This window comes from Anguilla anguilla, chromosome 12 (assembly GCF_013347855.1).
Source record: "Anguilla anguilla isolate fAngAng1 chromosome 12, fAngAng1.pri, whole genome shotgun sequence".
Classification (NCBI taxonomy): Eukaryota; Metazoa; Chordata; class Actinopteri; order Anguilliformes; family Anguillidae; genus Anguilla; species Anguilla anguilla.
Window position 1 is genome coordinate 30,362,629 of NC_049212.1, and position 24,894 is coordinate 30,387,522.

At 44.1% G+C, this 24,894-nt stretch overlaps 3 protein-coding genes across 5 annotated transcripts; 1 reads left to right on the forward strand and 2 right to left on the reverse strand.

Moving 5' to 3' along the window:
* Positions 1-816: 816 nt before the first annotated feature.
* Positions 817-9,934, reverse strand: h3f3c (H3 histone, family 3C). 2 transcript variants are annotated; one of them, XM_035386666.1, is made up of 4 exons: positions 9,800-9,934; positions 3,012-3,155; positions 2,552-2,705; positions 817-2,435 (listed from the first exon to the last, which is right to left on the reverse strand). In XM_035386666.1, exons 2-4 carry the CDS (start codon positions 3,137-3,139, stop codon positions 2,307-2,309), a joined length of 411 nt encoding a protein of 136 aa, XP_035242557.1. In that variant the 5' UTR covers positions 3,140-3,155; positions 9,800-9,934; the 3' UTR covers positions 817-2,306. The 2 variants fall into 2 exon arrangements, with proteins under 2 accessions (XP_035242557.1, XP_035242556.1); XM_035386665.1 differs by lacking the exon at positions 9,800-9,934 and adding an exon at positions 4,326-4,474.
* Positions 6,069-9,927, reverse strand: LOC118210451 (histone H3.3A). Its single transcript, XM_035386663.1, has 4 exons — positions 9,800-9,927; positions 8,598-8,741; positions 7,533-7,686; positions 6,069-7,416 (listed from the first exon to the last, which is right to left on the reverse strand). Exons 2-4 carry the CDS (start codon positions 8,723-8,725, stop codon positions 7,288-7,290), a joined length of 411 nt encoding a protein of 136 aa, XP_035242554.1. The 5' UTR covers positions 8,726-8,741; positions 9,800-9,927; the 3' UTR covers positions 6,069-7,287.
* Positions 9,935-10,222: 288 nt separating the features above from the next.
* On the forward strand, positions 10,223-19,827 carry nop53 (NOP53 ribosome biogenesis factor). Of its 2 annotated transcripts, none has more exons than XM_035386662.1 (13): positions 10,223-10,253; positions 12,066-12,276; positions 12,766-12,842; positions 13,290-13,377; positions 14,378-14,580; positions 14,866-14,921; positions 15,038-15,133; positions 16,835-16,936; positions 17,143-17,310; positions 17,474-17,649; positions 17,828-17,894; positions 18,728-18,804; positions 19,697-19,827. In XM_035386662.1, exons 1-13 carry the CDS (start codon positions 10,238-10,240, stop codon positions 19,755-19,757), a joined length of 1,398 nt encoding a protein of 465 aa, XP_035242553.1. In that variant the 5' UTR covers positions 10,223-10,237; the 3' UTR covers positions 19,758-19,827. The 2 variants fall into 2 exon arrangements, with proteins under 2 accessions (XP_035242553.1, XP_035242552.1); XM_035386661.1 differs by lacking the exon at positions 10,223-10,253 and adding an exon at positions 11,720-11,765.
* The last annotated feature ends 5,067 nt before the right edge of the window (positions 19,828-24,894 follow it).

The window sequence follows — 24,894 nt, forward strand, 5'->3', positions numbered from 1 at the left end:
GTGGAGACCACTCTGATGGTAAGGTATGAGTGAGGTTTAGATTCAACAGGGCTAGCTGCAATCAAACCTGTCTGTGTTCAATCAGCTGAAACTAATTATCAATAAAACTTGGTTAATTGGTTGACTGAGTAACTAAGACAGCAATAACTTTTTCACTCAGGTAATATGAGTGACTGACACTTTTTTGCATTAATTGAATAATTATAAAATGTGTTTTGGGTTTACTCGGGTACCCTTTGTCTAACATTACTTTTTGTCAAAACACCCAAAACCATTCAGTGTGACATTTTCAATAATAGAGGAAATCAGGAAGGGGGCAAATACTTTTTCATGGTACTGTATGCACACATGCAGAATTTCATCAAAGCTCATTGTGTCATTGTGTCTTCCTGTGAGTAACTGGTAGTTCTCGTTGCTACATTTTAGCTTGTCCAACACTGGATCGCTTTAAAACCATGTGAAAACTAAAGGCAATTTTGCCCAAACAATCCTTTAGTCGGGTCTACAAGCACCTTATCTTATCAAGACAGACCATTCTCTCTGAACAATTATTGTGGCATATTTATATTTTAGTTCTTGTTTCTTGGTTCCATTTAATATCTTAAAATGATGGCCTTGTGCACCATTCAGAAGAGTACCGTCTGACTAAATATTTCCATTAATGACAATGATCATAGAGCCCATTTGGTAATGGGGCAAGAATGTTTTAAAAATGTATCAATCTCATCTCTACCTCGTTTCCCACATCAACTTCCCCTTTAATTAGTGCAAAGGCAAAGAGAGAGGAAAGCAGAATGACTGAAAGAAAACCAAAAGAAGTGTGTAACATAGATTTATTACCACCTTAATATGAGAAATTTGGAAATTACAAAGATCAGATCATTTAAACACCTGAACATTTTTTTTTTGTTTTTTAATCAAACAAGAAATAATGATAGTTATAATGGACATCACACCAACCTGAGAAACTGGGGGTGGAAAAAACAAAGCATTACTGGGGAAAAAGTGAGATGGAGGTAGGTGTAAAAACAAGAGAAATAGAAGGAAAAGAAGGACAGCGACCCTTCTCACGAAGCGATGTGAAGCATTACAGACGGTTCCAATTACCCACAATGCCCACAGCAGCTTCTAACGCTCAGCCTCACTGAGATTTTGTAGCTTTTAATACAGCTGCTGGGTGACTCTGAATTTTTATGCTTCTTGAAACATGAGTCGTTTCAACAATATCCGTAACACTGGCTGTCCATAAATCCCCAATAATAAGCACCCAGGAGATTTAGAATCAGAAGGTGTATAATTCAGCTACACACTTGTATTTTTAAAACTTTAAAATGCTTTGGCAACATTTCTGTTATGCCCTTCAAGCCAATTTAAAATCAGAGAGTGAGGAAGTATAAAGTGTGTGAAAAGCATTGATAGGTTACAGGCCATAACGTAAGGAAAGGCTTATTGTACGCCCCTCTCTGGTTGCCAGTGTTAATCAGCGTTCATTTGAAAATGAGAATTCACTTCAGTTGTCATTAAAATTTTCCACACAAATTTCTGCTGCCAGTAACATTTTTTTTCATATTGTTGTGATTTTTTGTTTCCTTTTTTACTAAAATCTTTTTTCTGGCTATAAAAGAACAAAACATGTTTCTGCAGTTAAAAAAAAAAGACACCACATAATAATGATAAGAGTAATCATTGCTCAACCAAGATACTTGTAGCTGAATACAATTTGCTGTGCTGATCAGCACATACACCCACACACAGAAATAAAGACCATCCTCCAACACACTAATACCCCTGACAGATCTCTCTCAGGTATTCTGGGGCAAGAAGGACCGGCCAGGGCAGTTCTTCTAGCACCCTGCTGAGGCAGTTGCCACGCCTCAGCAGATAAACCCTGACCGCCTCCATCCTGTTCCGTCCACCTGTCTGTACTTCAACCCTCCTGTCTGTCAAACTGCCCCATTCTCTCTGAATGACTCCCTACTTTGTAACTGAAAGAGCTGACCTCACCAACTCCCTCTGCACACACAGACAGACAGATGGACAAGCAAGCACAGGATTGGTCAGTTTCATGTTTCTGTGTGTCTGTGAATCTGATCAGCACCAAGCAGGTACATGCACAAAAAGGTACCCTAAAGGTCTGCCGCCAACAGCACTAAGAAAGACACAACTATACACTTTATTCTCGCCATAATTATTGTTGCTCTACACACTACCAACGAAAGAGTGGGACTGGGGAGAGGGAGCTTAATAAAGGGAGGGGAAGACAGACTAGCTCAGTGAGGACAGGGAGAAGGAGAAGAGGGTGGCATTTAAGCACGCTCCCCACGAATGCGACGTGCCAGCTGGATGTCTTTGGGCATGATGGTGACACGCTTGGCATGGATGGCACACAGGTTGGTGTCCTCGAACAACCCCACCAGGTACGCCTCACTGGCCTCCTGCACAGCAAAACAGACAAAGAACACCAGCATGGGTGGGAGTCTCACTGTCACTTCATCTGAGAGAGGACGCAAAACAGCAAAGGCCCATGGGACAGGGGCGGCCGGGTACTGACCTGCAGGGCCCCGATGGCAGCGCTCTGGAAACGCAGATCGGTCTTGAAGTCCTGGGCGATCTCCCTCACCAGCCGCTGGAAGGGCAGCTTACGGATCAGCAGCTCAGTGGACTTCTGGTACCGACGGATCTCACGCAGGGCCACGGTACCGGGCCTGCAGGACACACACGCACACACAGTGAGGAAAATCACACGGCTCACACCAACAGTATATGCACGTATTGGCCTACAAATATTAGTGGTGATGAGTTGCAATAACCACATGCTCTGGATTTATGTTAAGTGATTATTCTGGATAAACTGTAGCATAATACCATAAAAAGATATAGTTTACTGAATAATAGATAACAGTACATAATAAACATTTGCATTGTAAAAATATAGTTCTATGGTAATGGAATTTATTTGACGTTATTGCATCTGTGTATATATGAATGTGTGACTCTGCCCGACCCCTCACCTGTAGCGATGGGGCTTCTTGACTCCACCAGTAGAGGGCGCACTCTTGCGGGCAGCCTTGGTGGCCAGCTGCTTACGTGGGGCCTTGCCTCCAGTTGACTTACGAGCGGTCTGCTTGGTACGGGCCATGGCACCTGAAGATCACCTGAGTGGACGAAAGAAATGAAAAAGATAGATTTTAACTCCAAACTTTGTTAATAGCATCTTAAACCAACATCCACAACAAAAATTAGTGCATTTGATTACAACAGTATTTTTAAGTTGTATCACATTTATTTTAGCATTAAAAAAGCTGTAACGCTTTAAATGAAATTATACCAAAATAAACGTATTACATAAGCTTCATAAATTCAGTCAATGGAATACATATTATTCTTAGTAGTAGCAGAAGCATCATTAATAGTTGCAAAACAGCACAAATATTAGTATGAATCGTACAGTATTGCTTACGTATGTTTGATAAAGTAGTACTGGTAATAGTTTTGTGTAGTTACTATTATTACACCATTTAGGAAACAATTGAATTGGGATATAGAATGCATTAAGTGTTGTAATAAATATCAAACTAAACTGCGCAGATTAACCGACACCAAATGCCGATAATAAACATTTTAAATCTTAACTTGCTCGCGGCATAAAAATACAGGTAGCCAATCCACGTTTCAGGCGGCAGAGGGAAGCAATGAAAAATCGTTACAGCCTGACTGCAACTCGCCGAGAGGTCGTCAATCAAAAAGAAAGCTTGTAAACATTACTTTACAACAGGCTTCACACCAATCAAATTGTAGTCAAGGCCCGCACTGCCCAATAAGGCCATAGAACGAGCTTCAAAAGGGGCGGGTCCAAGCCTTCCATTTCTCCCATTAGCTACAAGTCCCACCTCCACCCTGGAGACGATGGCCGCCGTTTGAAACACAGCCGGGCTAAAGACCTGTATTATGCGAACAGACTGGCGTCAAAACTTTAATAAACAATAAAAATCTACACTATTACACCCGAAACCACCAATCGGAAATCAAAGTAGACACCCTACGGAATCTAAAAAGTTATTTAAATACGGAGACTGATGCTCAATAACTATGTTTAACCGATGCGAAAACAACCGAATCATACTGAAACGGATTTTTCCCTCAGCCACTGCAAGAAGTAGAAAGACGGGTTTTCTGCTGCGTTTCGTCAGTCAATTTTTCTTTTTCTGTACCGATGAAAATAAATTACATTTTGAAGATATACTGAAATCAAACAAATATCAAACTTTAATAAAGACGTGGACAATTAATTTAGTCAGTGAAAAATAATATTTGTGGACACTTACCTGCGAAAAAGTGTCGTATTAGAGTGAAATAAATGTTTAGCTTGTCTGGCCGTGTCAGTATTTACAGTCTCGTTCACACAATGGAAGCAAAGCGTCCAGCAGGAAAATGGCCGCCGTGTCAATCATTCTTCCCACAATGCACTGGAGTTCACCATAGTCACCATTTTTTACGACCGCTTTTAAGCCTTACTTTTATAGCTAACGATATAATATGGAGGTAATATGACTATCAAACATTAAAGAAATATGACTGCGCTGCAATTACGCAAGACGACATGACATTTAATATGCGGCGGTTGCCTAAATTGGATTTATACACGTTACGGTTTACTGGTTGCAAGACAGAGTAATTAGATAATTTCGTTAATGTGGATGATTATTATTTTAAAAATCTGTTATTGTCTGACACCCCACCACGAGTAACTCACTGATAGTATATAGATAACCGGACATACTTATACAACTTATTTTGGCAAGCTAAGTACATCGGAAGTAATCAATATAAAGCTCATATTATAAAACCAGTTAACATTTTACACAAACAGTCACACACTGCTCTGCGAAATAAAACTGCGCAAAGCATTTGGAATCTGTACTGCGGTGGTAATGTGCAGCCAAAAACACGCTCCACATTGCTAGAGAAAATACATAACCATGTTACTAGCTAAGCATGTGAGAAGGAGGCTAAGCTAAATAATTTATTTTTTATATTTTATAGTGTTATTTAATAAGCACTTTCAATCCGTTTCTCAAGGCCGTGGCTGAAAAGATGCATGAAGTGCATGTCATAAGAACGACAAGAATTAAAAGCAAGTTACCAGCTAAAATCGTAGAAGCATAGCCATGATGTTTGGAGGACCTGGTAAGGGAAACAAAGTTGGATAATGCTTTTTTACTTTATGCCTGTCTCCTACCCGAGTCAATCCTGTATTTTCAGCCGAACAATAACTCATATTAGTTATTGTCATCTCTTCAGCTTGTGAATTGGGAGTTCACAACTACAGTGGATTTTATTTATTTATTTATTTATTATATTATTATGCCATTCAGTATTCCACAAATACTTACAAATCACTGAGCTAAGAGGTGCAGTTATTCCAGGAAAAAGACACAGGATATTTCTATTAAATGGCCTATGGTCATTTGGGGTCTCCATTTGGTAAGTCGACCGCATCATTTGTTTAGAAAATAAGCTATAGGGTACCCACTGCCATACTCAGATAAAAATCCAATGTGAAACCAATGACCACATTAAGTAGAAAGACTTGGATAACTGGACTTATCCTTGTGTATTAAAATACATATTAATGTGTTCTGAGTATGTATCTTGAGAAAATTTTCTTTTTTATGATTTTACATTACTTATTTAAAATTAAAGTTCATACCTATCAAGGGAGTTATCTTAAATTTACCATCTGGTACACAAAGTAGGTTTACAGTAAACATTTACCCAAAAATAAGACATTATGCCAGAAAACAATAGCATGGAAGCCAATGATTATCGCACAAGACAGACGATTCTTAAGATCACACGTCTGTTCTCAAATAGCACACACACACACCACTTAGTTTGTTTACCTCTGCGCATAAGCCTTGTTCTCTGGTGGCCAGGAGCTCCCGTAAGTAGTTACTGTGATGCACTGCACACAGTTTTTATAACACCGGGTAAGGAATTACCAACAATGTGTTTCAAAATGGGAACTGGGCAAACAAATGCTTAGAACAAAAATGCTGAAACCAAAATATTTGTGTAACATCTATTTATTACCATCTTATATGAGAAATCTGGAAATTACAAAGATCTGCTTTAAACATTTGAACATTTTTCAATCAAAATAAGAAGTAACGATAAGTTAGAAGGGCATCACACCAACCTGAGAAAAGGGAGAAACTAAACAGAAAAGGATGGAAGAGATCAGGGAGGTAAAAAAAAGGAAAAGGAGTTTACATTTGAGTGAAAATGATGCCAAGATATATTTTTGCTACATAATTTTATCCTATGTCTCGAAATGCTTTGGCAACAAATTTACATTATGCCATTTAAAGCCAATTTTGTAATAAAACAGGAAAGAAAAGGGTGCAGAGTATTGATGTATTATTGGCAATAAAATAAGGAGCTGACATACAGTGTCCCCAACTGGTCGACAGAGTAGAGCGGAGATTTAAGTTTTAATATTTCCTCATTTTCGTTAAAAACATTTTTTTTCTGCATTGTCACTGTTACTTGTAAAAAATTTGCATCGTAAAATTCTTCTTTGCAGCTGTGAAAACAGACATGTATGCATTAAAAAAAGGAAAAAAAAACCCACCATAACAACAATAATCATCAATATAATAAACATTTTCTCAACCAAGAGATACTTGCAGTAGAATACAATTTGCTGCGCTGATCAACACCTACACCAACACACAGAAATAAAGACCATCCTCCAACACACAAATACCCCTGACAGATCTCTCAGGTATTCTGGGGCAAGAAGGACCGGCCAGGGCAGTTCTTCTAGCACCCTGCTGAGGCAGTTGCCACGCCTCAGCAGATAAACCCTGACCGCCTCCATCCTGTTCCGTCCACCTGTCTGTACTTCAACCCTCCTGTCTGTCAAACTGCCCCATTCTCTCTGAATGACTCCCTACTTTGTAACTGAAAGAGCTGACCTCACCAACTCCCTCTGCACACACAGACAGACAGATGGACAAGCAAGCACAGGATTGGTCAGTTTCATGTTTCTGTGTGTCTGTGAATCTGATCAGCACCAAGCAGGTACATGCACAAAAAGGTACCCTAAAGGTCTGCCGCCAACAGCACTAAGAAAGACACAACTATACACTTTATTCTCGCCATAATTATTGTTGCTCTACACACTACCAACGAAAGAATGGGACTGGGGAGAGGGAGCTTAATAAAGGGAGGGGAAGACAGACTAGCTCAGTGAGGACAGGGAGAAGGAGAAGAGGGTGGCATTTAAGCACGCTCCCCACGAATGCGACGTGCCAGCTGGATGTCTTTGGGCATGATGGTGACACGCTTGGCATGGATGGCACACAGGTTGGTGTCCTCGAACAACCCCACCAGGTACGCCTCACTGGCCTCCTGCACAGCAAAACAGACAAAGAACACCAGCATGGGTGGGAGTCTCACTGTCACTTCATCTGAGAGAGGACGCAAAACAGCAAAGGCCCATGGGACAGGGGCGGCCGGGTACTGACCTGCAGGGCCCCGATGGCAGCGCTCTGGAAACGCAGGTCGGTCTTGAAGTCCTGGGCGATCTCCCTCACCAGCCGCTGGAAGGGCAGCTTACGGATCAGCAGCTCAGTGGACTTCTGGTACCGACGGATCTCACGCAGGGCCACGGTACCGGGCCTGCAGGACACACACGCACACACAGTGAGGAAAATCACACGGCTAATTTATATGCGGCCAGTATATGCCTGTTAAATCTCCGTGCCTCCCTCGGTCTTGGTCTGGTCAGCTTCAGGACTATAGTGAGTGATGAGCCTGCAATTAGGCAAGCCGTACATGGCCTTACTGCACTCACTGTGCCTGACTGAAATCTTATGTTTAACAATTTACTAACTGAATTAATTCAATGAATTAATATACAAATGGCTCAGCAATGTTTCCAAAATTTCCAAGTTGAATACTCAGATATTTGACCAAATTCAAATAGTTTATGTGCAAATGCACCTTTCTAAGTCCCTCTGGAATAAAGTACCTAAGTGTAAAGTTAAATAACTTATTTTTAAATAACAGCCTAACATGTTCAAATGTGGAATCTGAATTCTGTAATCCATTAATTTTACAAATGAAAATGTATACGTTTTAATTGGTTTGAGTGCCAAAGGAATATCTATAAGTGTATAGTTCCTGTTTTGTCATGTCTCACTGATCTGTCCTGACCCCCACATGACTCATCATAGGGTACTGACCCAGTCTGCGCAGCCATGGTCTAGCTGGGAACCACCACAGAACAGACCTGTCACTGAGTAACAGCTACTAAATTCCAATCTTGGGCTCAAGTTTATGACGCACTGGTGATTATGGCTATCAACTAGACAAATCAATAATTGATTTGATCTTATCAGAATATTTACTGCAGAATTTGAAGAGGTAACACAGAACAGGTTAGGTTTTCAGCGTGTACTTATGATCATAAAAGTTATGCATTTGAATGTTATTAACAAAATTTTAAAAAAAAGTTCTACCTGTTCAAGGAATATTTGCATTTTGAATCTAAATCGGACAGCCCTACTGGTGACAAGTCTGACCCTTACCTGTAGCGATGGGGCTTCTTGACTCCACCAGTAGAGGGCGCACTCTTGCGGGCAGCCTTGGTGGCCAGCTGCTTACGTGGGGCCTTGCCTCCAGTTGACTTACGAGCGGTCTGCTTGGTACGGGCCATGGCACCTGAAGATCACCTGAGAAGACAAGAGAAAAAGGTTTTAAAATTTGTTATGCCAACAACATCAACAAGCCATCTAAAACAACACAATGATCAGTGTTCGATTGCAATTTCATAGTGAAAGACAGAAGAGTTGTGTAATAAATAAATGTGCTGCTGTCTGGTATGTGTCATTTGAAATAAAAGCCTTGTTATACCAATTGTTTTCTGTGAATAAACACATTGTGCCGACTATACAGGTTATGGAATATCAGCGTAATTAACCAAAATAATTACTATAAACTGTGTGACAACCATAGGACTGTTCTGTGACGACAACAGATTCAGGTTTGGCCATCGGAAATGGTATGCAGCTAATCTAGGGAAACGTGTGGGCCAATCAGAGAAAAGGGGGGACCCTGATCAAAGCAAGCCTAAGGACAAAGGCTGTAGCCAATCCACATCCAAGTACAAAGCATAGGAGAGGCCAGATGCTTTCTGAACAATCCGACTCGCGGGCAGATCATCAATCAAAATAAAAAATGAGGACAACGCACCATTGCAACAGCTATGTAAACCAATGAAATTACAGAGTTTCTCCCTCAGAACCAATCAGCGTTTAACGCCATCACTGCGCCCGCCTCAACAAACCCCGCCTACACTAGAGAGAAAACGATGGCTGCTATATGAAACGAAGCTAGGGTGAGACCTGTGTAACGCAAGTGATAGAGGGTGAGAGTTAAAATTTACAAAAATTGTACAATAAACGCTGTATTAACAACAGAACCGACCAGATTAAACAAAAGTTAACACCCTGTGGAACACAAACAAAATACCCAGAACAGGAATCTGCGCTCAACAACTCTGTTTATGAGACGCGAAAGTAACCCATCAAAACGGAGCCGATTTTCAGGTCTCCTTAGAAGTCCCAAGACTGTTTTCTCTGGCGTTTTCGATAGTCGCGTTTGTTTTTTCCTCTACCGATTAAAACGGTGTAATTTCGAACGATACTTTGACATTAACGACATCTCAAACTTTCATATATGTTTAACAAATTATATATGACGAAAAATCGTGTTATTTGTGGACACTTACCTGTGAAAAGGGCGGTTACAGATGGTGAAATAAATGTTTGGCTATTCTGGCCGTGTCAGTATTTTTACTGTCGTTCACACAATGGGAGCCGAGCGTCCAGCGGGAAAATGGCGGCTGTGTCAGTCACTATTCTCCCACAATGCACCACAGTTCATAATAGACTCCATTTTTACTCTGATTATCGGGACGGGAGCATGTTAGTTAAGAAGTTTGTTTTTTAAAACATACATTTAGGAATGTACCGTAACATATATAATCACTATAGTTTTATTATACAAGTGGGGAGAAAATAGGCATGCAATCAACCAGCAATTTTAAATGGTTTTTATAAACGAAGTTGTCCAGACTACGTTCATTTGGCAATTTTTTCAAAGTTTGGAGGGGGTTATTTGATTTCATCCATGAAACTATATAATCGCACGATGATGCAATAGGCCTATGTGTCTCACCTCTGGTACCAGACTTCATTATTTTTGGTTTCACATTCATTTCTGATTAGTAGACCAGTCTTTGCTTTTTTGGCACACTTTGCCCCGTTTTTTTGGGACAATAAGGGACCCTAATTTTGGCAGCTGTTCAAATACGTCTTTTCGAGTCTTTCCATCGTAGTCTTTATTAGAAAGTTGGAATATTGCATTCTTATAGCCTTATTAACGTTATATTTGGTAGACACGAACGTATTACTGCAGCTATAATGCTGTTTCACAACTTCATGTGTAGTACATGAAGTAGAACTCTTTTATACTGCATTGTACTTCAGTTAAACTACAGTATAACTGCAGTAGCTGCAGTAATCTTTTGTAAGGGAAGATATGTTTTTGCATACAATGCATTTATGCAGCTGGACATTTGCACAAGTTATTCTCAAGTTAAGTAGGCTTGCTTCCATAGTAGCCATGGTGTTACAAGCCTGATTCTCTATCCACAATGGCAAGATGGTGTTTAGAGTTGGTTTTATTTGGCTGGAAATAAACATTGAAAACTTGTGAACTGGCCAAGAATAACAATGCACACATACTTATTTCCTGTATCAGATTATCCTATATAATTTTCAATCAGCCATACTCTGTATTAGTATTTTAATATTTTAGTTGTGCTAAATCAAATCAAATTAGATGTATGGAGCTAGTACTGTAAGCAGTTGGCTAGGATGTGGCAGGTACGTCGGACAGTGTATGTGCGTGTATCTGTGTGTGAGTAAATACGTCAGCTGATTGCCCTTGTACATACAAGATTGCTGTATATCTACTGGGACACGTTTAAGCAGGCTGAGAAATTAATACCAAAAATCAGTTTTTATTGGGGGATGGTTGTAACAGTTGAGAAATAAGTGTTAAAACCATCCCCATCCCAGGCAGCCGGCTATTTTTGCATGTGGGGTTGTAGCTAGCATGAATTTGAAGCACCCCGTTTGACTAGAGAAAATGTTTTTTTGCTGTCATGATAGGTAAACCATTTTACATACAATACCATGACTGCTAACCAAAAAAATAGACCAGATGAAATTTACATTTTTACCTCAAAGTTGGTTTGTCCAGGTGTCCTTACTTTCCACATTTAAGACTTAACTGATTTCAGCTGTAGGTTTACACATTAGTAAATTAAGTTAATTTAGTTAAGTTTGGAATAGAAAGCACTGGGAGTAGGCTACTTCAGCACCAGTGATAAATGGATAGTACATTGTCTGTGTGTTTTTATTTATTTATTTATTTATTTATTTATTTATTTTAGTGTATGTTTTCAAATGGCCCAGGTCGTTTTTTGGGAGGTACGTGTCAGACCCAATCCTAATTTGGCACACTCAATTCTTCTAATTATAGCAGCTCAATGAGATCGCTAGCTGTTGAATATGATGTGCTTTGTTATGGTTGGACAGCCCTGCTATAATGGTTAGGGAACTGGCATTATCCTAATTGTTGTGGGTTTAATTCCCAGATGAGGTGCTACGGTTGTACCCTTGTACAAGGTACTTAGCCTGAATTTCATAAGTAAATATCCAGCTGTATGAACGTGTAGGTATTTTAAAAAGTAATCAAGACATAACAAGCTGCTTTGATGTTACCTTGAAGTGTATTTTATTGCTACAGAACACAGACTTCCAAATTCCCTTATATCCATCTGACTACCAATAATTTGCAGACAACTTCCCAATTGACTTAGAATCCAGCATGTCTATCTTGTCGTGAACTCCACGATCTTTGTGCTACAGCACCAACGAAGAAGAGCTGGCGTTACTGACGTTATTTTGTTGTGCCGTTCTTTTCAGTAGTCAACATGGCGGCGGCCAGGAGGAACAAACGCGTGGCGGCCACCCAGCCTGGCTTTTTAAAACTAAACGCAAGTCTTGACCATAATGAGTTGAATACACGGAGAAAGCGTGTCAACAAAAATAAGAAAAAGAACTGGAACAAGCACAGCGACATACAGGATGTTGAAGAGTTCCTGGACGATGTTAGACTACAAGAGAGATCCACAGGGTGAGTGTAACGTTGCTTCGGTATACGTAGCTAACGTTAGGTACTAGCTTGCGTTCTAAGTTTGTGATACTTCTCACCTGGGATGTTTGTTGCGAAAACCATCATCAGAGAGTATACCTCACTTTATCACTAGTTGTCCCCGTTAGATTGGCTCTCCTTGTTTTTGTCTAATGACGGTAATGTTATTTACCACCAGTATGTTTTCGCTCACATGTTAATGACAAGCACATGCTAGCCAACGAAAAACTATATGGTGTACATAGTAATGGCTGCTGTGCTGCATCGTAAAATAGATCAAATTATTCAGGTCTTGTTCGTTGCCACGATTCAGCTAATTTCGCGAATTTAATAGCTGGACGCGTAATATCCGCGATATATCCACCATGTCTACCAACCTCTGTTCAGTGTACCTCTGCCTTTTGTATTTAGGTGCTACACTTATTTGGACTGCTTGGAAACTGTTTTGTGTATTAATGGTGTGTGTTGCAGTGGACTGATATCGGAGAAGCCAGATGACAGCTTGTTTTTTATGGACACCGGTGAACATGTAAAAAACATCCAGAAAGGTACATCACCATTTTTTATTTCTTCATGTAACTTAATATTCTTCATCTCTCCCACACCTTGTTGCACTCCTGTGCAAGGTACTTCAGTAAAATATCTAGCTGTATGAATGGATTGTATCTAAGGAATGTAAGCTGTGAAACTCGCTTTGGAGAAAACAGTCTGCAAAATGCCTGCAGATGTAAATATAATTTGGCGCATAAGGCAGCTTTGAAGTAGCTTTGAATGTACGATGAAGTGTCTGTCCTTCTCAGAAGTTAATGTGAAAGCAGACATCGCTATCAAGAGTTAAAAGAATCTGGTGGTACCAAAACCACAGCCTTAAACCCCTACTGCACACTATCCCCCCCCCCCCCCCCCCCCCCCCCCCCCGCTTTAGTAAAGGCGGAAGTTGACCGCAGTCTGGAACCTCGTCTCTGTTTGATACGGTCTGTGCTGTGGGTGTGCAGGTGGAACAGAGAAGAAAGGCAGAAGGTCCCGGCCCCTGAGGATAGACCTCATCCTTCAGCACGACTCCCTCGTTCCCCCGCCCAAGGAGTGAGTACGTCTGTGACCCGCCCCACTCAGCCCTTCCGCAGGCTGGAGACATCGGGGCGCTTCTGTGGCTCATCCGTACGGACTGTCCTGAGATCACTGTCCCCAGCTGGAGAACACAGCTTCGTTCCCCCCAGGGGTCCCCAAGCCTGGTCCTGGATGGGCATTGCTGATTTTTGTTTTCACGAGAGTTAATAACTAGTTTAGACCTACCAAAATAGGTGAGGTGAGGTAAGTGTGTAATCGGATGCTGTAATTGGTCAGTGAAGTACTGAATACCAGTGTGAGCCAGCAGACTTTATGGCTTTCTAGGGTCAGGTTTGGTGACCCCCCAGTTTGGGCTGTTTCCACACCCTTTACAGGAGGAATTCCCTCATGTAATCAGGCGACAATATCGGCACATTTTCCTTTCGGTGTTGTAGTCGTCCCTTTGGATGCCCAATGAGGATTTCATCCTTGCGCTCCCAGTATTCCCACGGGAATGTGAAGACACACAAGGAACCCTGGGTGCCGTCAAGTGGGCGGAGCCTGGGCACTGAGGGCATTGCATCCCCCCCCCCCCTCCTTTTTCCTCTGACCTCTGCTTTACCCCAGTTACTATATCTGAATATTGGATCACCTAATAGAATGATCATAAGCAGTTATTATTCAAATAAAAGTGGAATATAACTAGTTGAAATAATCATTATGTATCACAAAGTATGAATTATAATGATAGTGGAAATCCCTATAATTAATGATATGTACGTCCTGTATTCTTCTGCAGGCAGATGTTGCAGTTTTTGTGATATAAATGGCAGAATGGGTCTGACAAATTGGAGGGTCTTTGATATGAAAAAGTGTATTTCCTTTTTCTAATTTCTCTTGGTGGTTGAAATGGTAGAATTCTCTATTCTGCTTCTCTTTGAATAAAAAATGTCAGTTGAATGTATCTGTAACAGGTGTCAGTTTAGGTAGCAGATGGAATGGACCATAAATGTTCTCCTGTGCTTGCATTCTCCAGTGTTTTGGCTCACCAGCAGCCTAACGCAAAGAAACTCAGACGCATTTCCCAGAAGGCCGAGCAGCTGGCAGCCAAGGGGGTGCTGCCACGGAGACAGAAGCTACTTCTGAGACGGAAAGTGGCAGCAGGGTCAAAAACTAAAGAGCAGCTCCCAGCCAACAACCACCCAGAAAGACCCTTCTATGACCTGTGGGCAGAGCCAAGTGAGTAGATTGATATTATATCCTCCTGAGACCCAACAGAAAAAAGTATTTGAATTCTTTTGAAATAATACACTTCTTGGATTAAGAAAACATGTTGCAGTGAAAATATTTTCAAAAGCAGTTTTTAATATTTTATTTTTATTGAACGTCCCTTGTAGTGTTGGGTTCAGTGTAGTAGTATACAGCCTTCTTGAGATTAAGCCTCATGAGTTGCTGGGTTTTAGGAGGGTAAGAGATTTCATGACTGTCAAAAGTGCGGTGTGACTCAACCCCTCTCTCTGGTAGGTGAAGTGACTGCAGACCCCTGGTTCCTCGAACAGACCAAAAAGAAGCTGGTGAAGGTGGGTGGGAGGCCGTGTGTCCCAATATTGTATTCACAATACGTGTGAATTTAATTTCAATTGTCCAAACACTTGGGATGTTCAATGGCTTTTGTGTGTGTAAAACCCTCCTTCAGAGACCAGACAAGCTGAACCAGAAGCCGTCCGCATTGCCAGCTGTGGAAATTATTGCACCAGGAGGCTCCTACAACCCCGAGTTCTTCTCCCACCAGGTACAACTAACCCCTCACCCCTCAGTCCTCCATCAACATTTATGTCAAGCTCTTGGCGCATGTAGTCCAAACGGTCTCCTTCAGATTTACTGGAGTGCAGCCATGTTTATGTGCTGTAGGGGGTGGGGTTGATCTTCCACCGGCTTGAGGTCATTGGGTGGTGTTAGTTGAGGATATTGTCAGTAGCCATAAGCGAAACAAAAACTGACCGTGGAAAACATGGTAATTTGTGAAACTGAAACAAAAATGAGACTCACCCATCCAAGAAGCTGAAACAAAATTTAAACTAGAATCTTTGACTCTAAAATGCCCAATGAGGATTTCATCCTTGCGCTCCCAGTATTCCCACGGGAATGTGAAGACACACAAGGAACCCTGGGTGCCGTCAAGTGGGCGGAGCCTGGGCACTGAGGGCATTGCATCCCCCCCCAACCCCCTTTTTCCCCTGACCTCTGCTTTACCCCAGTTAGCATATCTGAATATTGGATCACCTAATAGAATGATCATAAGCAGTTATTATTCAAATAAAAGTGGAATATAACTAGTTGAAATAATCATTAAGTATCATGAAATATGTAAAACTCATCCCTCAGTCCTCCACCGACATTTATGTCAAGGTCTTAGCACATGTAGTCCAAACGGTCTCTTTCAGATTTACTGGGTGTGCCTGTGTAAGGGGAGTGCAGCCATGTTTATGTGCTGTAGGGGGTGGGCTTGATCTTCCACCGGCTTGAGGTCATTGGGTGGTGTTAGTTGAGGATATTGTCATTAGCCATAACCGAAACAAAAACTAGCCGTGAAAAACATGGTAATTTGTGAAGCTGAAACAAAACTTAGAAAACTTTCCCATCCAAGAAGCTGAAACAAAACTGAAACTAGAATCTTTGGCTCAAAAAATTTACAAAAATAAAAACAGACTAAAATGGGAACTTGGAATTTTCTTAGAATTTTGATTCTAAATTATTTTTCAATACCGTGAAGGTTTGTGGCTTGTCAAGCTTCTAGGTAGTCACTGCCACTAGATGGCAATATGCTACCTCGTGCGTTATCACTGACTGTTGAACTTTGAAGTTTAGAAAAACAGATCAAACATGGTTAGCTATCATGGTGCTGGCCTACAAACTGAAACTGGTGTTGGGTGAAAGATTGAGTGTAGTGTGGGATTACTTTGAATGCATTATTGACAGTGTACTCTACTTCTTAATTTGAGTACCTTGTTTCACTAAAAGGTTTTTTTTTTTAGCTATGTGGTTATATTGCTTATTTGTTAAAAGCTTTGAACCTTGTCTTTTGTGGCTGAGATCACCTGTTTTAAATGGACGTTATTGCTCATGCTAATTTGTCAGACATTTTTAAAATGGTGATTAATTTGCATTGATGAAAATAGTGTATATGTGCTGTAAAACTGAATCCTGTTTAGGCAAAAGTGCTTGGTTCTTAGAACACCTTAAATGAAACATACATTCTCCCCCTGAAACTAAAACTAAATTTAGATAATACAAAAAGCAACTGGGCATGAAATTAAATTATCCAAAATAAAATGTAAATAAAAACTAAGATGGCTTAAAATTAAACTCGATTGGAAATAAAATGTAAAAATTGTATATAAATGAAAACCATAAAATTATGTAATGTATAGTGACTTCTAATGTAGTGCATAATGATTAAGCGAGGTGTGTGTGGGTGCGTGTGTGTGTGCAGGCACTGCTGCTTCAGGCCCATGAGGTGGAGGTGAAGAGGCAGAAGGAAGAGCAGAGGGTGGAGCGGCAGCTGGCGGTCCCGCGGGAGGACAAGGCTACAGAGGTACGGCATGACCCTCTGTCCTCCGCCCAAACTGCACGGTGGGGCCATCTTAACCACCTGGGGACTTTTACGTTACATAACAGGCATTTAGCAGATGCTCTTATCCAGAGCGACTTGCGCAACGACCTACCTTCTCACCTACCTGGGGCCGTCTTACCTACCTGAGACCTTCCACGGGGGTCTCCCTCTCTGTCTCTGTATTCTAGGAGACTGTGTTCCAGGAGCAGGTGGAAGGCCTGCTGGAAGAAGAGGAGGAGGAGGAGCTTGAGAAGGAAGGGGCGGAGACTGCGGAAGACAAACCAGCCGGTCAGAGTGCTTCTCGAGAGAAAAAGACCGAGAGACAGCGGAAGAGGGAAAAGGCAGAGAAGGAGAAGGTACAAGCTGAGGAAAAGGGGGGGGCATTTGGAGTCTATTCTGTATTGGCTTTGTTCTGCCTGGGTGTTGATTGAAGTTTGTGTGTGCATGTGTGCGTGTGTGTGCATGTGTGCGTGCGTGTTCTCTGTGTATAACCCTGCTCTGGGCCCGGTCTCTGTGCAGGAGCAGCGGAAGAGGGCGGAGCAGGCTTTGACGGGCAGGCGGCAGCAGCTCTTCCAGCTGCGCTCCATCGGGGTGGAGCTGAAGAAGAGGGAGCAGCGCACCTCGGAGAGGCAGGCCAAGCGCCACGCCCGCCAAGAGGCACAGAAGAGCCTCCCCCGCCGCCTCGGCCGACTAAAGTCAGTCCGGCCTCTGAGTCATTACACCCGAGTGTGCATGTGTGAATGACACCAGCAATGTGCTGTGTGCGTACCTGTCTATGCTTCTGTGCCTGTACTTGTATTAAGTGTGTGATCTGTGCTCTCTCTTGTGTGCATGTATGTGCGTGTTTGTATGTGTGCCTGTGTGTGTGTGTAGGTTCCAGGCTCCTGATCTGGAGGTGCAGCTGAGTGATGAGGTCCCTGGCTCCCTACGCTTGCTCCGGGTCAGTCCCTCCTCACCCTCCTTTCACCCCCCCCCCCCCCCCCCCCCCCCCCCCCCCACACACACAGTGTCCTCACAAATCACTGTATCACCATTAACACACACACACACTGCCAGCATGTGCCAGTGCAGCTGAGAACTTTTAAGCTGTGAACTCCACTACAGAGCTTTTCCCTCTCTCTTACACTACATGGCCAAAAGTGCGTGGATACCCGAACATCACATCCGTATGCGCTTGTTCCAAAGCATGAACATCATTCCAAAGCATAGGTATTAATATGGAGTTGGTACCACCTTTTTTCTATAATATAACTTTTCAATGAAGGCTTTCCACTAGATTTTGGAACATGGCTGCAGGGATTTGGGCACTGATGTTGGGTGATAAGGCCTGGCTCACAGTCGGTATTCCAATTCATCCCAAAGGTATCTGATGGGGTTGAAGTCAGGGCTCTGTGCAGGCCAGTCAAGTTGTTCCGCACCAAACTCGGCAAACCATTTCTTTATTTCCACTTCACAGTAACGGCACTTACAGTTGACTGCGGCAGCTCTAACGGGGAAGAAATTTGACTAACTGACTTGTTGGAAAGGTGGCATCCTATGACAGTGCCACGTTGGAAGTCACTGAGCTCTTCAGTATGACCCATATTACTGCCAGTGTTTGTCTATGGAGATTGTGTGGCTGTATGGCAGGATGATTAGCCTGCCTGGCTAACACTGGCACATTTACAGGAATGTTGTTAATGTGCATTGTCCCTAGCAATAAACTGATAAAATACATTTACATACTAGAATTCCCTTCCTGCTCCTGACCGCCTGTGATTTTGTGTCCTACAGCCAGAGGGCAGCGTTCTCAAGGACCGCTTCAAGAGCCTGCAGAAGAGGAACATGATTGAACCCAGAGAAAGAGCCAAGTAAGCCCCTCCCCCCTAACTAAAAGTCCCCTCAGAAACCCCAGTCTTAACCCAAATCATTGTGTGTGAATGTGACCGATTCAGGCGGTGCTTTTAGGGGAATTTTTGTGTACAAGCGCCTCAGTCGGGGACATGTTGACTCCAGCTGAGAGGGTAACTAGTTGTGAACGTTTCAGGCAGTTCTGCGTCCCTCTCTTTGCATGTCGTCCGTTAACTACGACTACCAGCAATTTTTAAACGTAGTGCTTTTTTCAGAGCTGCGGCTTTGTGCTTATAATTAGCCGCAGTGTGTCACTGCTGCTATTATTGGCTACGTGTGCATGCACGAGTACGGAGATTAATTTTTAGATACGGCGGCGAGCGCTCCTGCTGCGCCTTCCACATTTTGCAGGCGTAGGATGAACGGCCGCGTTAATTGGCTCGCGGCATCTTAAATTGCGAGCTGCGCTCTTCGGCGGGGTCGGAAGTGTCCCGTCAATTACGTGAATGGGACGGAGCAGCTGCGGCGGCGATAGCGCTTATCCAGCGCGAGCGCGCGGCTGTAGATATGCGCTGGAGTCGGCACGACGGCTCCTCCCTGCCTTTGACGCGCTTCGTTAATAGTGTTCCCCGGGTGGCTGCCATGGTTACGTTAACCCTGTGCTGTGCCTTGGATCGCTGGGGTTTCGCAGAGTTTTTTTTGAGGACCGAACGGGCTTTTACAGAGAGAACCCAGTGACTCTTCGCCTTTCGGTGTAGTGCAGGCCTGTGTAGGCGTCGACGGCAGTCGGGTTTTCATGAGTGCACCTGCACGCGTTAGTGGGGATTTCTGCTGGTATGTACCATGTGCCTGTGCGTGTGCTGAGCTTAACGCATGCTCTCTCTCTCTCTCCTCTGCTCTCGCTGCCCGCAGGTTCAAGAGGAAACACAAACTGAAGTATGTGGAGAAAAGAGCCTTCAAGGCCATCACCTGAAGACCAGACCCCCAAACTCCCTGCTCCCACTCTCTGTTTGGAATAAATGAATCTATGTTTGAACCGCAAAGCTCCTGCCTTTCTTTACTGACGACGATGAAGTGTTTCCACCGAGCAGAACTGAAAGAGTCTGACCAGTGCGTTAAAAAATGAAGGAAGATACCTTCATGCCATGACCAGTCCACTCGCATGTCTTTCTCATCCACTAAAGGCTCTTATTGCCAGGTTATGCACTGGTCTGCAGGTCGTTTAGCTGTGATCCTCGGAAAGCTGGATGCATTGGTAGAGCGGTGGGCCACTGTACACAGCATGAGCACCATGGCCACTGAATGGCCCGAAATGTTAGCCAAGTTCCTTTTTGGTTTTTGTTTTGGTTTGTCATTAGTTTGGACAGTTTCTTTCCCCTGGAAAAGAGTAGTATAAATTGGCCCAGATGACCAGCCTCCATGAGTGTACATGGAGTTATCCCTTCTGTGCCTGTGAGCGCTGCTTTCAACCGCATCGTCCACTTTTAGCTCCAGGTCCTCCTTCACACACATTTTAATGGTACAAGAATGTTCAGGGAAATAAATGTAAAAAATAATTTTAATTGTATTTGTGTGTGTGTATCCACATCAATATAAACATTTCGGGTTATTTTGGTAATTCGTGGTTCTGGTCTGGCTGAAGCTGTGTTGATGTCATTCTGTTTTGACGGCTCAGGTTGCGTTAATTGAAATATCGCAAGGCTCCCTTCATTTGCATGCAAATGGGTGTAACGGGGGCTCTGAACTGCAAGAGCATAATTGAAAATAGTGTGCAGCGTGTGTAAAATTATTGCATTAGTAGTCACGAAAGCCAAACATTTACATGTCGGCACAGCCATTTGCGAAACGTGTTCATTAATCCGATAACCAAAACGGATACAGTCCCTCTCAAATCTGAAGTATTAATTATGAATGATATGATGCTTTAAATTATATTTTCACGCACGCTTCCATTCACTTGTACGTGTCCTGCGCAGACATCCGTGTCGCTCTCGTCCATTAAAATGGCGTGCTGGTGAGGTAATGGAAGATGTGTCCCTCCTGGTGGGAGTGAGACTGGGCAGCGCGCACTGTGCCGTCACACGGGTGCTTATGAAGCACTCCAGGCTCAGTGGCTGAACTGATTTCACGAGGGCTTGTTGAGACACTGATCCCATTGTCTCAAGTGCCCCTCTCACTCGCAGGAAACAGCCGTCTGTACGAGGATCGCCTCCTGCCCAGAATCACGCCAGCGCAGGGTCTTAGCAGGGGCGGGGGTGAAATTACTTTCCTTTGGTGGAAGAGTGGGGGGGCGGGGTAGTGTGAGGGTGGGGGTGAAGGCAGGGTCCCTCACCCCCAGGCACTCTAGCTGTGATATTGGGGTAGGTGAGTAGCTCCCTGTTGCCTTCGCATGGCTATCTTAGCATAAGCAGGGCGTGCCGCTTGACTACAGGAAATGGACTGGATACTGAGGATGAGGAGATCAGGTCATCTCCACAGCAGGTCACCACAGCGCCCACACCAAACCCTGAGCCTCATCACTCCCCATCTCTCCCATCAACACAAGGAGGAGGAGGGGCTGAGGAGTAACTGTCTGATACTGCCCAATTAGCCGAGTCTTTAATTACCTCTGTCTGTTTGAAGGTGACGTGGCTCTCTTGGTCTAATCTCATTATCACTTAATGGGCGGGGAAATGTAATCTTTACCTAGGAACAGAGTACTGACTGCTTCTGACCTGTGGTAGGCCCCCCTGTGGAGAAAATCCTGGCGCTCTCGCTAATCCTGGCGCCCCCCCCCCCCCCAAACGCGGTACTGACGCGTTTCTCAGCAGCTTCCACCAAGCCTGTGTGGAGCACACCCCCCTCTACCAGCTCCTGGCAGTAGCTTAGAATGCTGGTTTTGAGGCCCAGGACCAGGTGTTTGTTGGTTCAAATCCACTTATGTTAAAGCCCAAGTCTGAATTCTGAAGTTGTCCTCCAAGCAAATATAAAATAATAATGTGAATAACTCTGAATTGCATGACCATTAGGTGTCACCCCAGACAAATATGTCCTGTGCACTCAGAAATGAAGATATGACATATTTTTGTTCTTTCAGAAAATGTGCCCTCAAAATACAATCATGTATTGTTTGGCTACTAAGTGCCTTTTACAAGCAAAAAAGGTACACCAAAGGTACAATTTTATGTACCTATATGGTATCACCCCAGTGACAAGCATTTGTATCTTTTTAGGTACTTTTTTGTACCTTTTTTCTGAGAGTGTAGCAGTGTATTCAAGTTCACACATTTGACTGTATGAATGTTAACTTTATAACATTTGTAGAAGTAATACCAATTTTCAAACAACGCCATCCTTTGGCACTCAGCAACTGGTCTATAATAATAAAATAAATAAATACAATTATTTTTATGAATTATATAATGATTTTAACAGCTCAAATTTCCTTCCAGCAGTCAGAATGAAACAGCAGTGGAAGAGCATATCACACACTGGGTGGAGATTGGTTATTTGATATAAACATCAGTCAAGTTTCAAAGGAATTTAACCCTTCTAATTAAGAATTATTGCAGCTACATTTGAAATTTACATAAAATCCCAAGGGAGGCAGCTTCTTTGAGTAATGAAAACTCTGGCTACCAGCCATTTTCTCATCGTCAGACGCCGGATGAAGAGAAGGCTAGTGAACGGCACATAATGGCTGCAGTAGCAAGGAAAAAAGGTCTGTCATCACATGAAACTGTTGAGAATCCCCTCCACTACAGTCTCAGCCCCATGAGCGTGTGTGTGTGTGTGTGTGTGTGTGTGTAAGAGAGAGAGACCTTTGATGTGGCATTATTTTAACACTTAGAGGAGGCAATTCCTATTACTCAAAGATTTCAAAAATAAAAACTAAAAATATAACGCCAAAAATTTTTTTTTTGAGAGAGAGAGAGATTGAGGCAGAGAGAGGCAGAAACAGGGACGGGGTGTTGGTTTGTGGCATGTGTTGGCACGTTGGGGATTGAAAGCCCATTTGGGGATTCCGACAGTACACCTGTGCCTCTCGTCCATGTGACGTCTCTCTGCCGGGACACGCTGCCGAAATTCCTCCAGCACCTCAGACCTCAGCTGACTGACCGCAGGAGTGCCTGTCTCCCTGATTCAGCCATGACCCCGAAAGGAAGCGCCCCCGCCTACAATCAAGAGAACAGCCCCAAGGCTGGTGTCCCAAACCCCTCCTTCCAATAATGATGTCTCCAGACTGTGTCTTCTCACTCTTCCAAATTGGCTGCTTCCTGAATCTCAAATAGGATTTGAGTTGGGGGGGGGGGGGGGGGGGGGATGTTACTCAATCACTGCAGCTATGCTCTCTGACCTCTGACCTCTGGGCCGTCCTGCCTTCAGATGCTGCCAGGCCTCGTTAGGTGTGGGAGGGGCTTAAGTGTGAATTTATGCGTGAGACCGCTTGGCTTCCAGTCCTGGCAAACACGAGGTGTTGGAGAAGAGGATACACAGACACCCACAAAGTAAACAAATAGGGCCCATCTGACTCGCCAACTCTTTGGTCTTCCTCTCTTTTGGTTCTTGTCTCTTTTCACTCCCATGTAGGAGAGAGAGAGAGAAGGGGGGGAGGGGGGTAGAGGAAAATGGCAGCCAAAAGCCAGAGATTTAGAGTGACTGACTGAGTCAGCTTATTCCCTTCCTCTCTACCCCACTCTTGACATCCCTCTACTTTCTTTCTTTTTTATCTACCCTTCTATTTCTCCATCGCTCTCTTTTGATCTGCAGTCCCTCTGTTCCGCGTTCCGCTCGCCCCCCCCTGCGGAGGTGAGGCTCGTGCGGGGCAGGTCACGCGTGTCCTGTGATCGATGAGGACCGAGAGAATGATGGTGCGCGAGAGTGGGAGCGACCGCGCGAGACGGGCGCGCGGGTGTGACTGGGGGCTGTGCGCGGGTCGCGCAAAAAACCGTTAACAAAATCACAGGCAAGAGAGCTGGGGGGGGAGAGGGGAGAAGGAAAGCACAGAGGCATGAGGAGATGAAAGAAGGTAAAGAGCAGTGAGCAGTGGATGTAAGATATCTGGACTGGACCAGTGGAGGAGAGAGAGAGAGAGACAGAGATAGGGAGAGATTGAATGAAAGAGAGAGAGGTGAATGAGAGAGAGATGGAGAGAGAGGGAGAGATTGAGAGAGAGAGAGAGGATGAGAGGGAGGGGATAAAGTGGAGAGAGAGATAGAGGGAGGAGCAGAGCTCTAATCCTCTTGACACACGCAAGCGCTGGGTGCCTGTGTGAGAGGGAAGGAGGCAGACCAGGTGGATGGGAAGGTGTCAATAGAAAGAGATCACCACTGGGACCCCCAACCAAGAGGAAGAAAACAGATGACTGCAAGCAGAAAGACAGAGGGAGAGCAGTAGATTCCCTTCTTCCAATACCACGGAAAGAGAGAGTGAGAGAGAAAAAGAGTGAGAGACGGAGAGAGAGAGAGAGTGAAATGGAAGAGCAGCAGAGTGGAAGGGCTTCTTACTAGAGGAGAAACCAAACAGGGAAGCGATCCCACCACATTTAGAGAGAGAGAGAGAGAGAGAGAGAGAGAGGAGGGAGGGAGGGGGAGAGAGTGGCGCGCTCAGAGAGGGTGACAGAGCTCGTGAGCAGAGCGGAGAGTCGGAGGAAATCAAAGAGCACGACAGAGAAGGGAAAAACAGAGGCAGCCGCGGGGAGGGAGGAGAAGGCAGGGCACCAGAGCAGCACACGGGGGGGACACGGAGGGAGAGAGAGAGAGGGAGGAAAGAGAGCAGAGCAAAGGGGGGGAAAGGATGGAGGAGAGGAGAGGCGCCGCTCTCCACCGCTGCCGGCACGCGTGAGCCCGTGGACGGAGACGCCGGCTCGGATTTGAGCGGGAGGAGGGGACGCGAGGGGCGAGCGCTCCGGTGCGTAAGTGCGTGTCTGCGTGAGGAGCCGCCGCTGATGTGCGCCGCGCCGGGCGGCGAACGTCTGTGCACGCGCGCGGAGGCGAGGGCGCACGAGGCCGGCCGGGTCCTGAGGTCAGCAGCCCGTGGGCGGCGGGCAGAAAGGGAGTGAGCGCAACGTCGGGTCGTGAGTGGCAAAAAACCACCGGCGGACACAGCCATCGGCCAGTGAGAGCGCGCCA

Excerpts from the sequence above, each read along its gene's own strand:
- LOC118210451 (XM_035386663.1), bottom strand. The coding sequence starts at position 8,725 with ATGGCCCGTACCAAGCAGACCGCTCGTAAGTCAACTGGAGGCAAGGCC. Across the intron at positions 7,687-8,597 it reads AAGAAGCCCCATCGCTACAG|GCCCGGTACCGTGGCCCTGC; the intron begins GTAAGGGTCAGA and ends TGTGTCCTGCAG. Across the intron at positions 7,417-7,532 it reads CTGCCATCGGGGCCCTGCAG|GAGGCCAGTGAGGCGTACCT; the intron begins GTCAGTACCCGG and ends TTTGCTGTGCAG.
- nop53 (XM_035386661.1), top strand. The coding sequence starts at position 11,735 with ATGAGGTGCTACGGTTGTACCCTTGTACAAG. Across the intron at positions 11,766-12,065 it reads CGGTTGTACCCTTGTACAAG|TAGTCAACATGGCGGCGGCC; the intron begins GTACTTAGCCTG and ends CGTTCTTTTCAG. Across the intron at positions 17,311-17,473 it reads AAAAGGCAGAGAAGGAGAAG|GAGCAGCGGAAGAGGGCGGA; the intron begins GTACAAGCTGAG and ends GTCTCTGTGCAG.
- h3f3c (XM_035386666.1), bottom strand. The coding sequence starts at position 3,139 with ATGGCCCGTACCAAGCAGACCGCTCGTAAGTCAACTGGAGGCAAGGCC. Across the intron at positions 2,706-3,011 it reads AAGAAGCCCCATCGCTACAG|GCCCGGTACCGTGGCCCTGC; the intron begins GTGAGGGGTCGG and ends TGTGTCCTGCAG. Across the intron at positions 2,436-2,551 it reads CTGCCATCGGGGCCCTGCAG|GAGGCCAGTGAGGCGTACCT; the intron begins GTCAGTACCCGG and ends TTTGCTGTGCAG.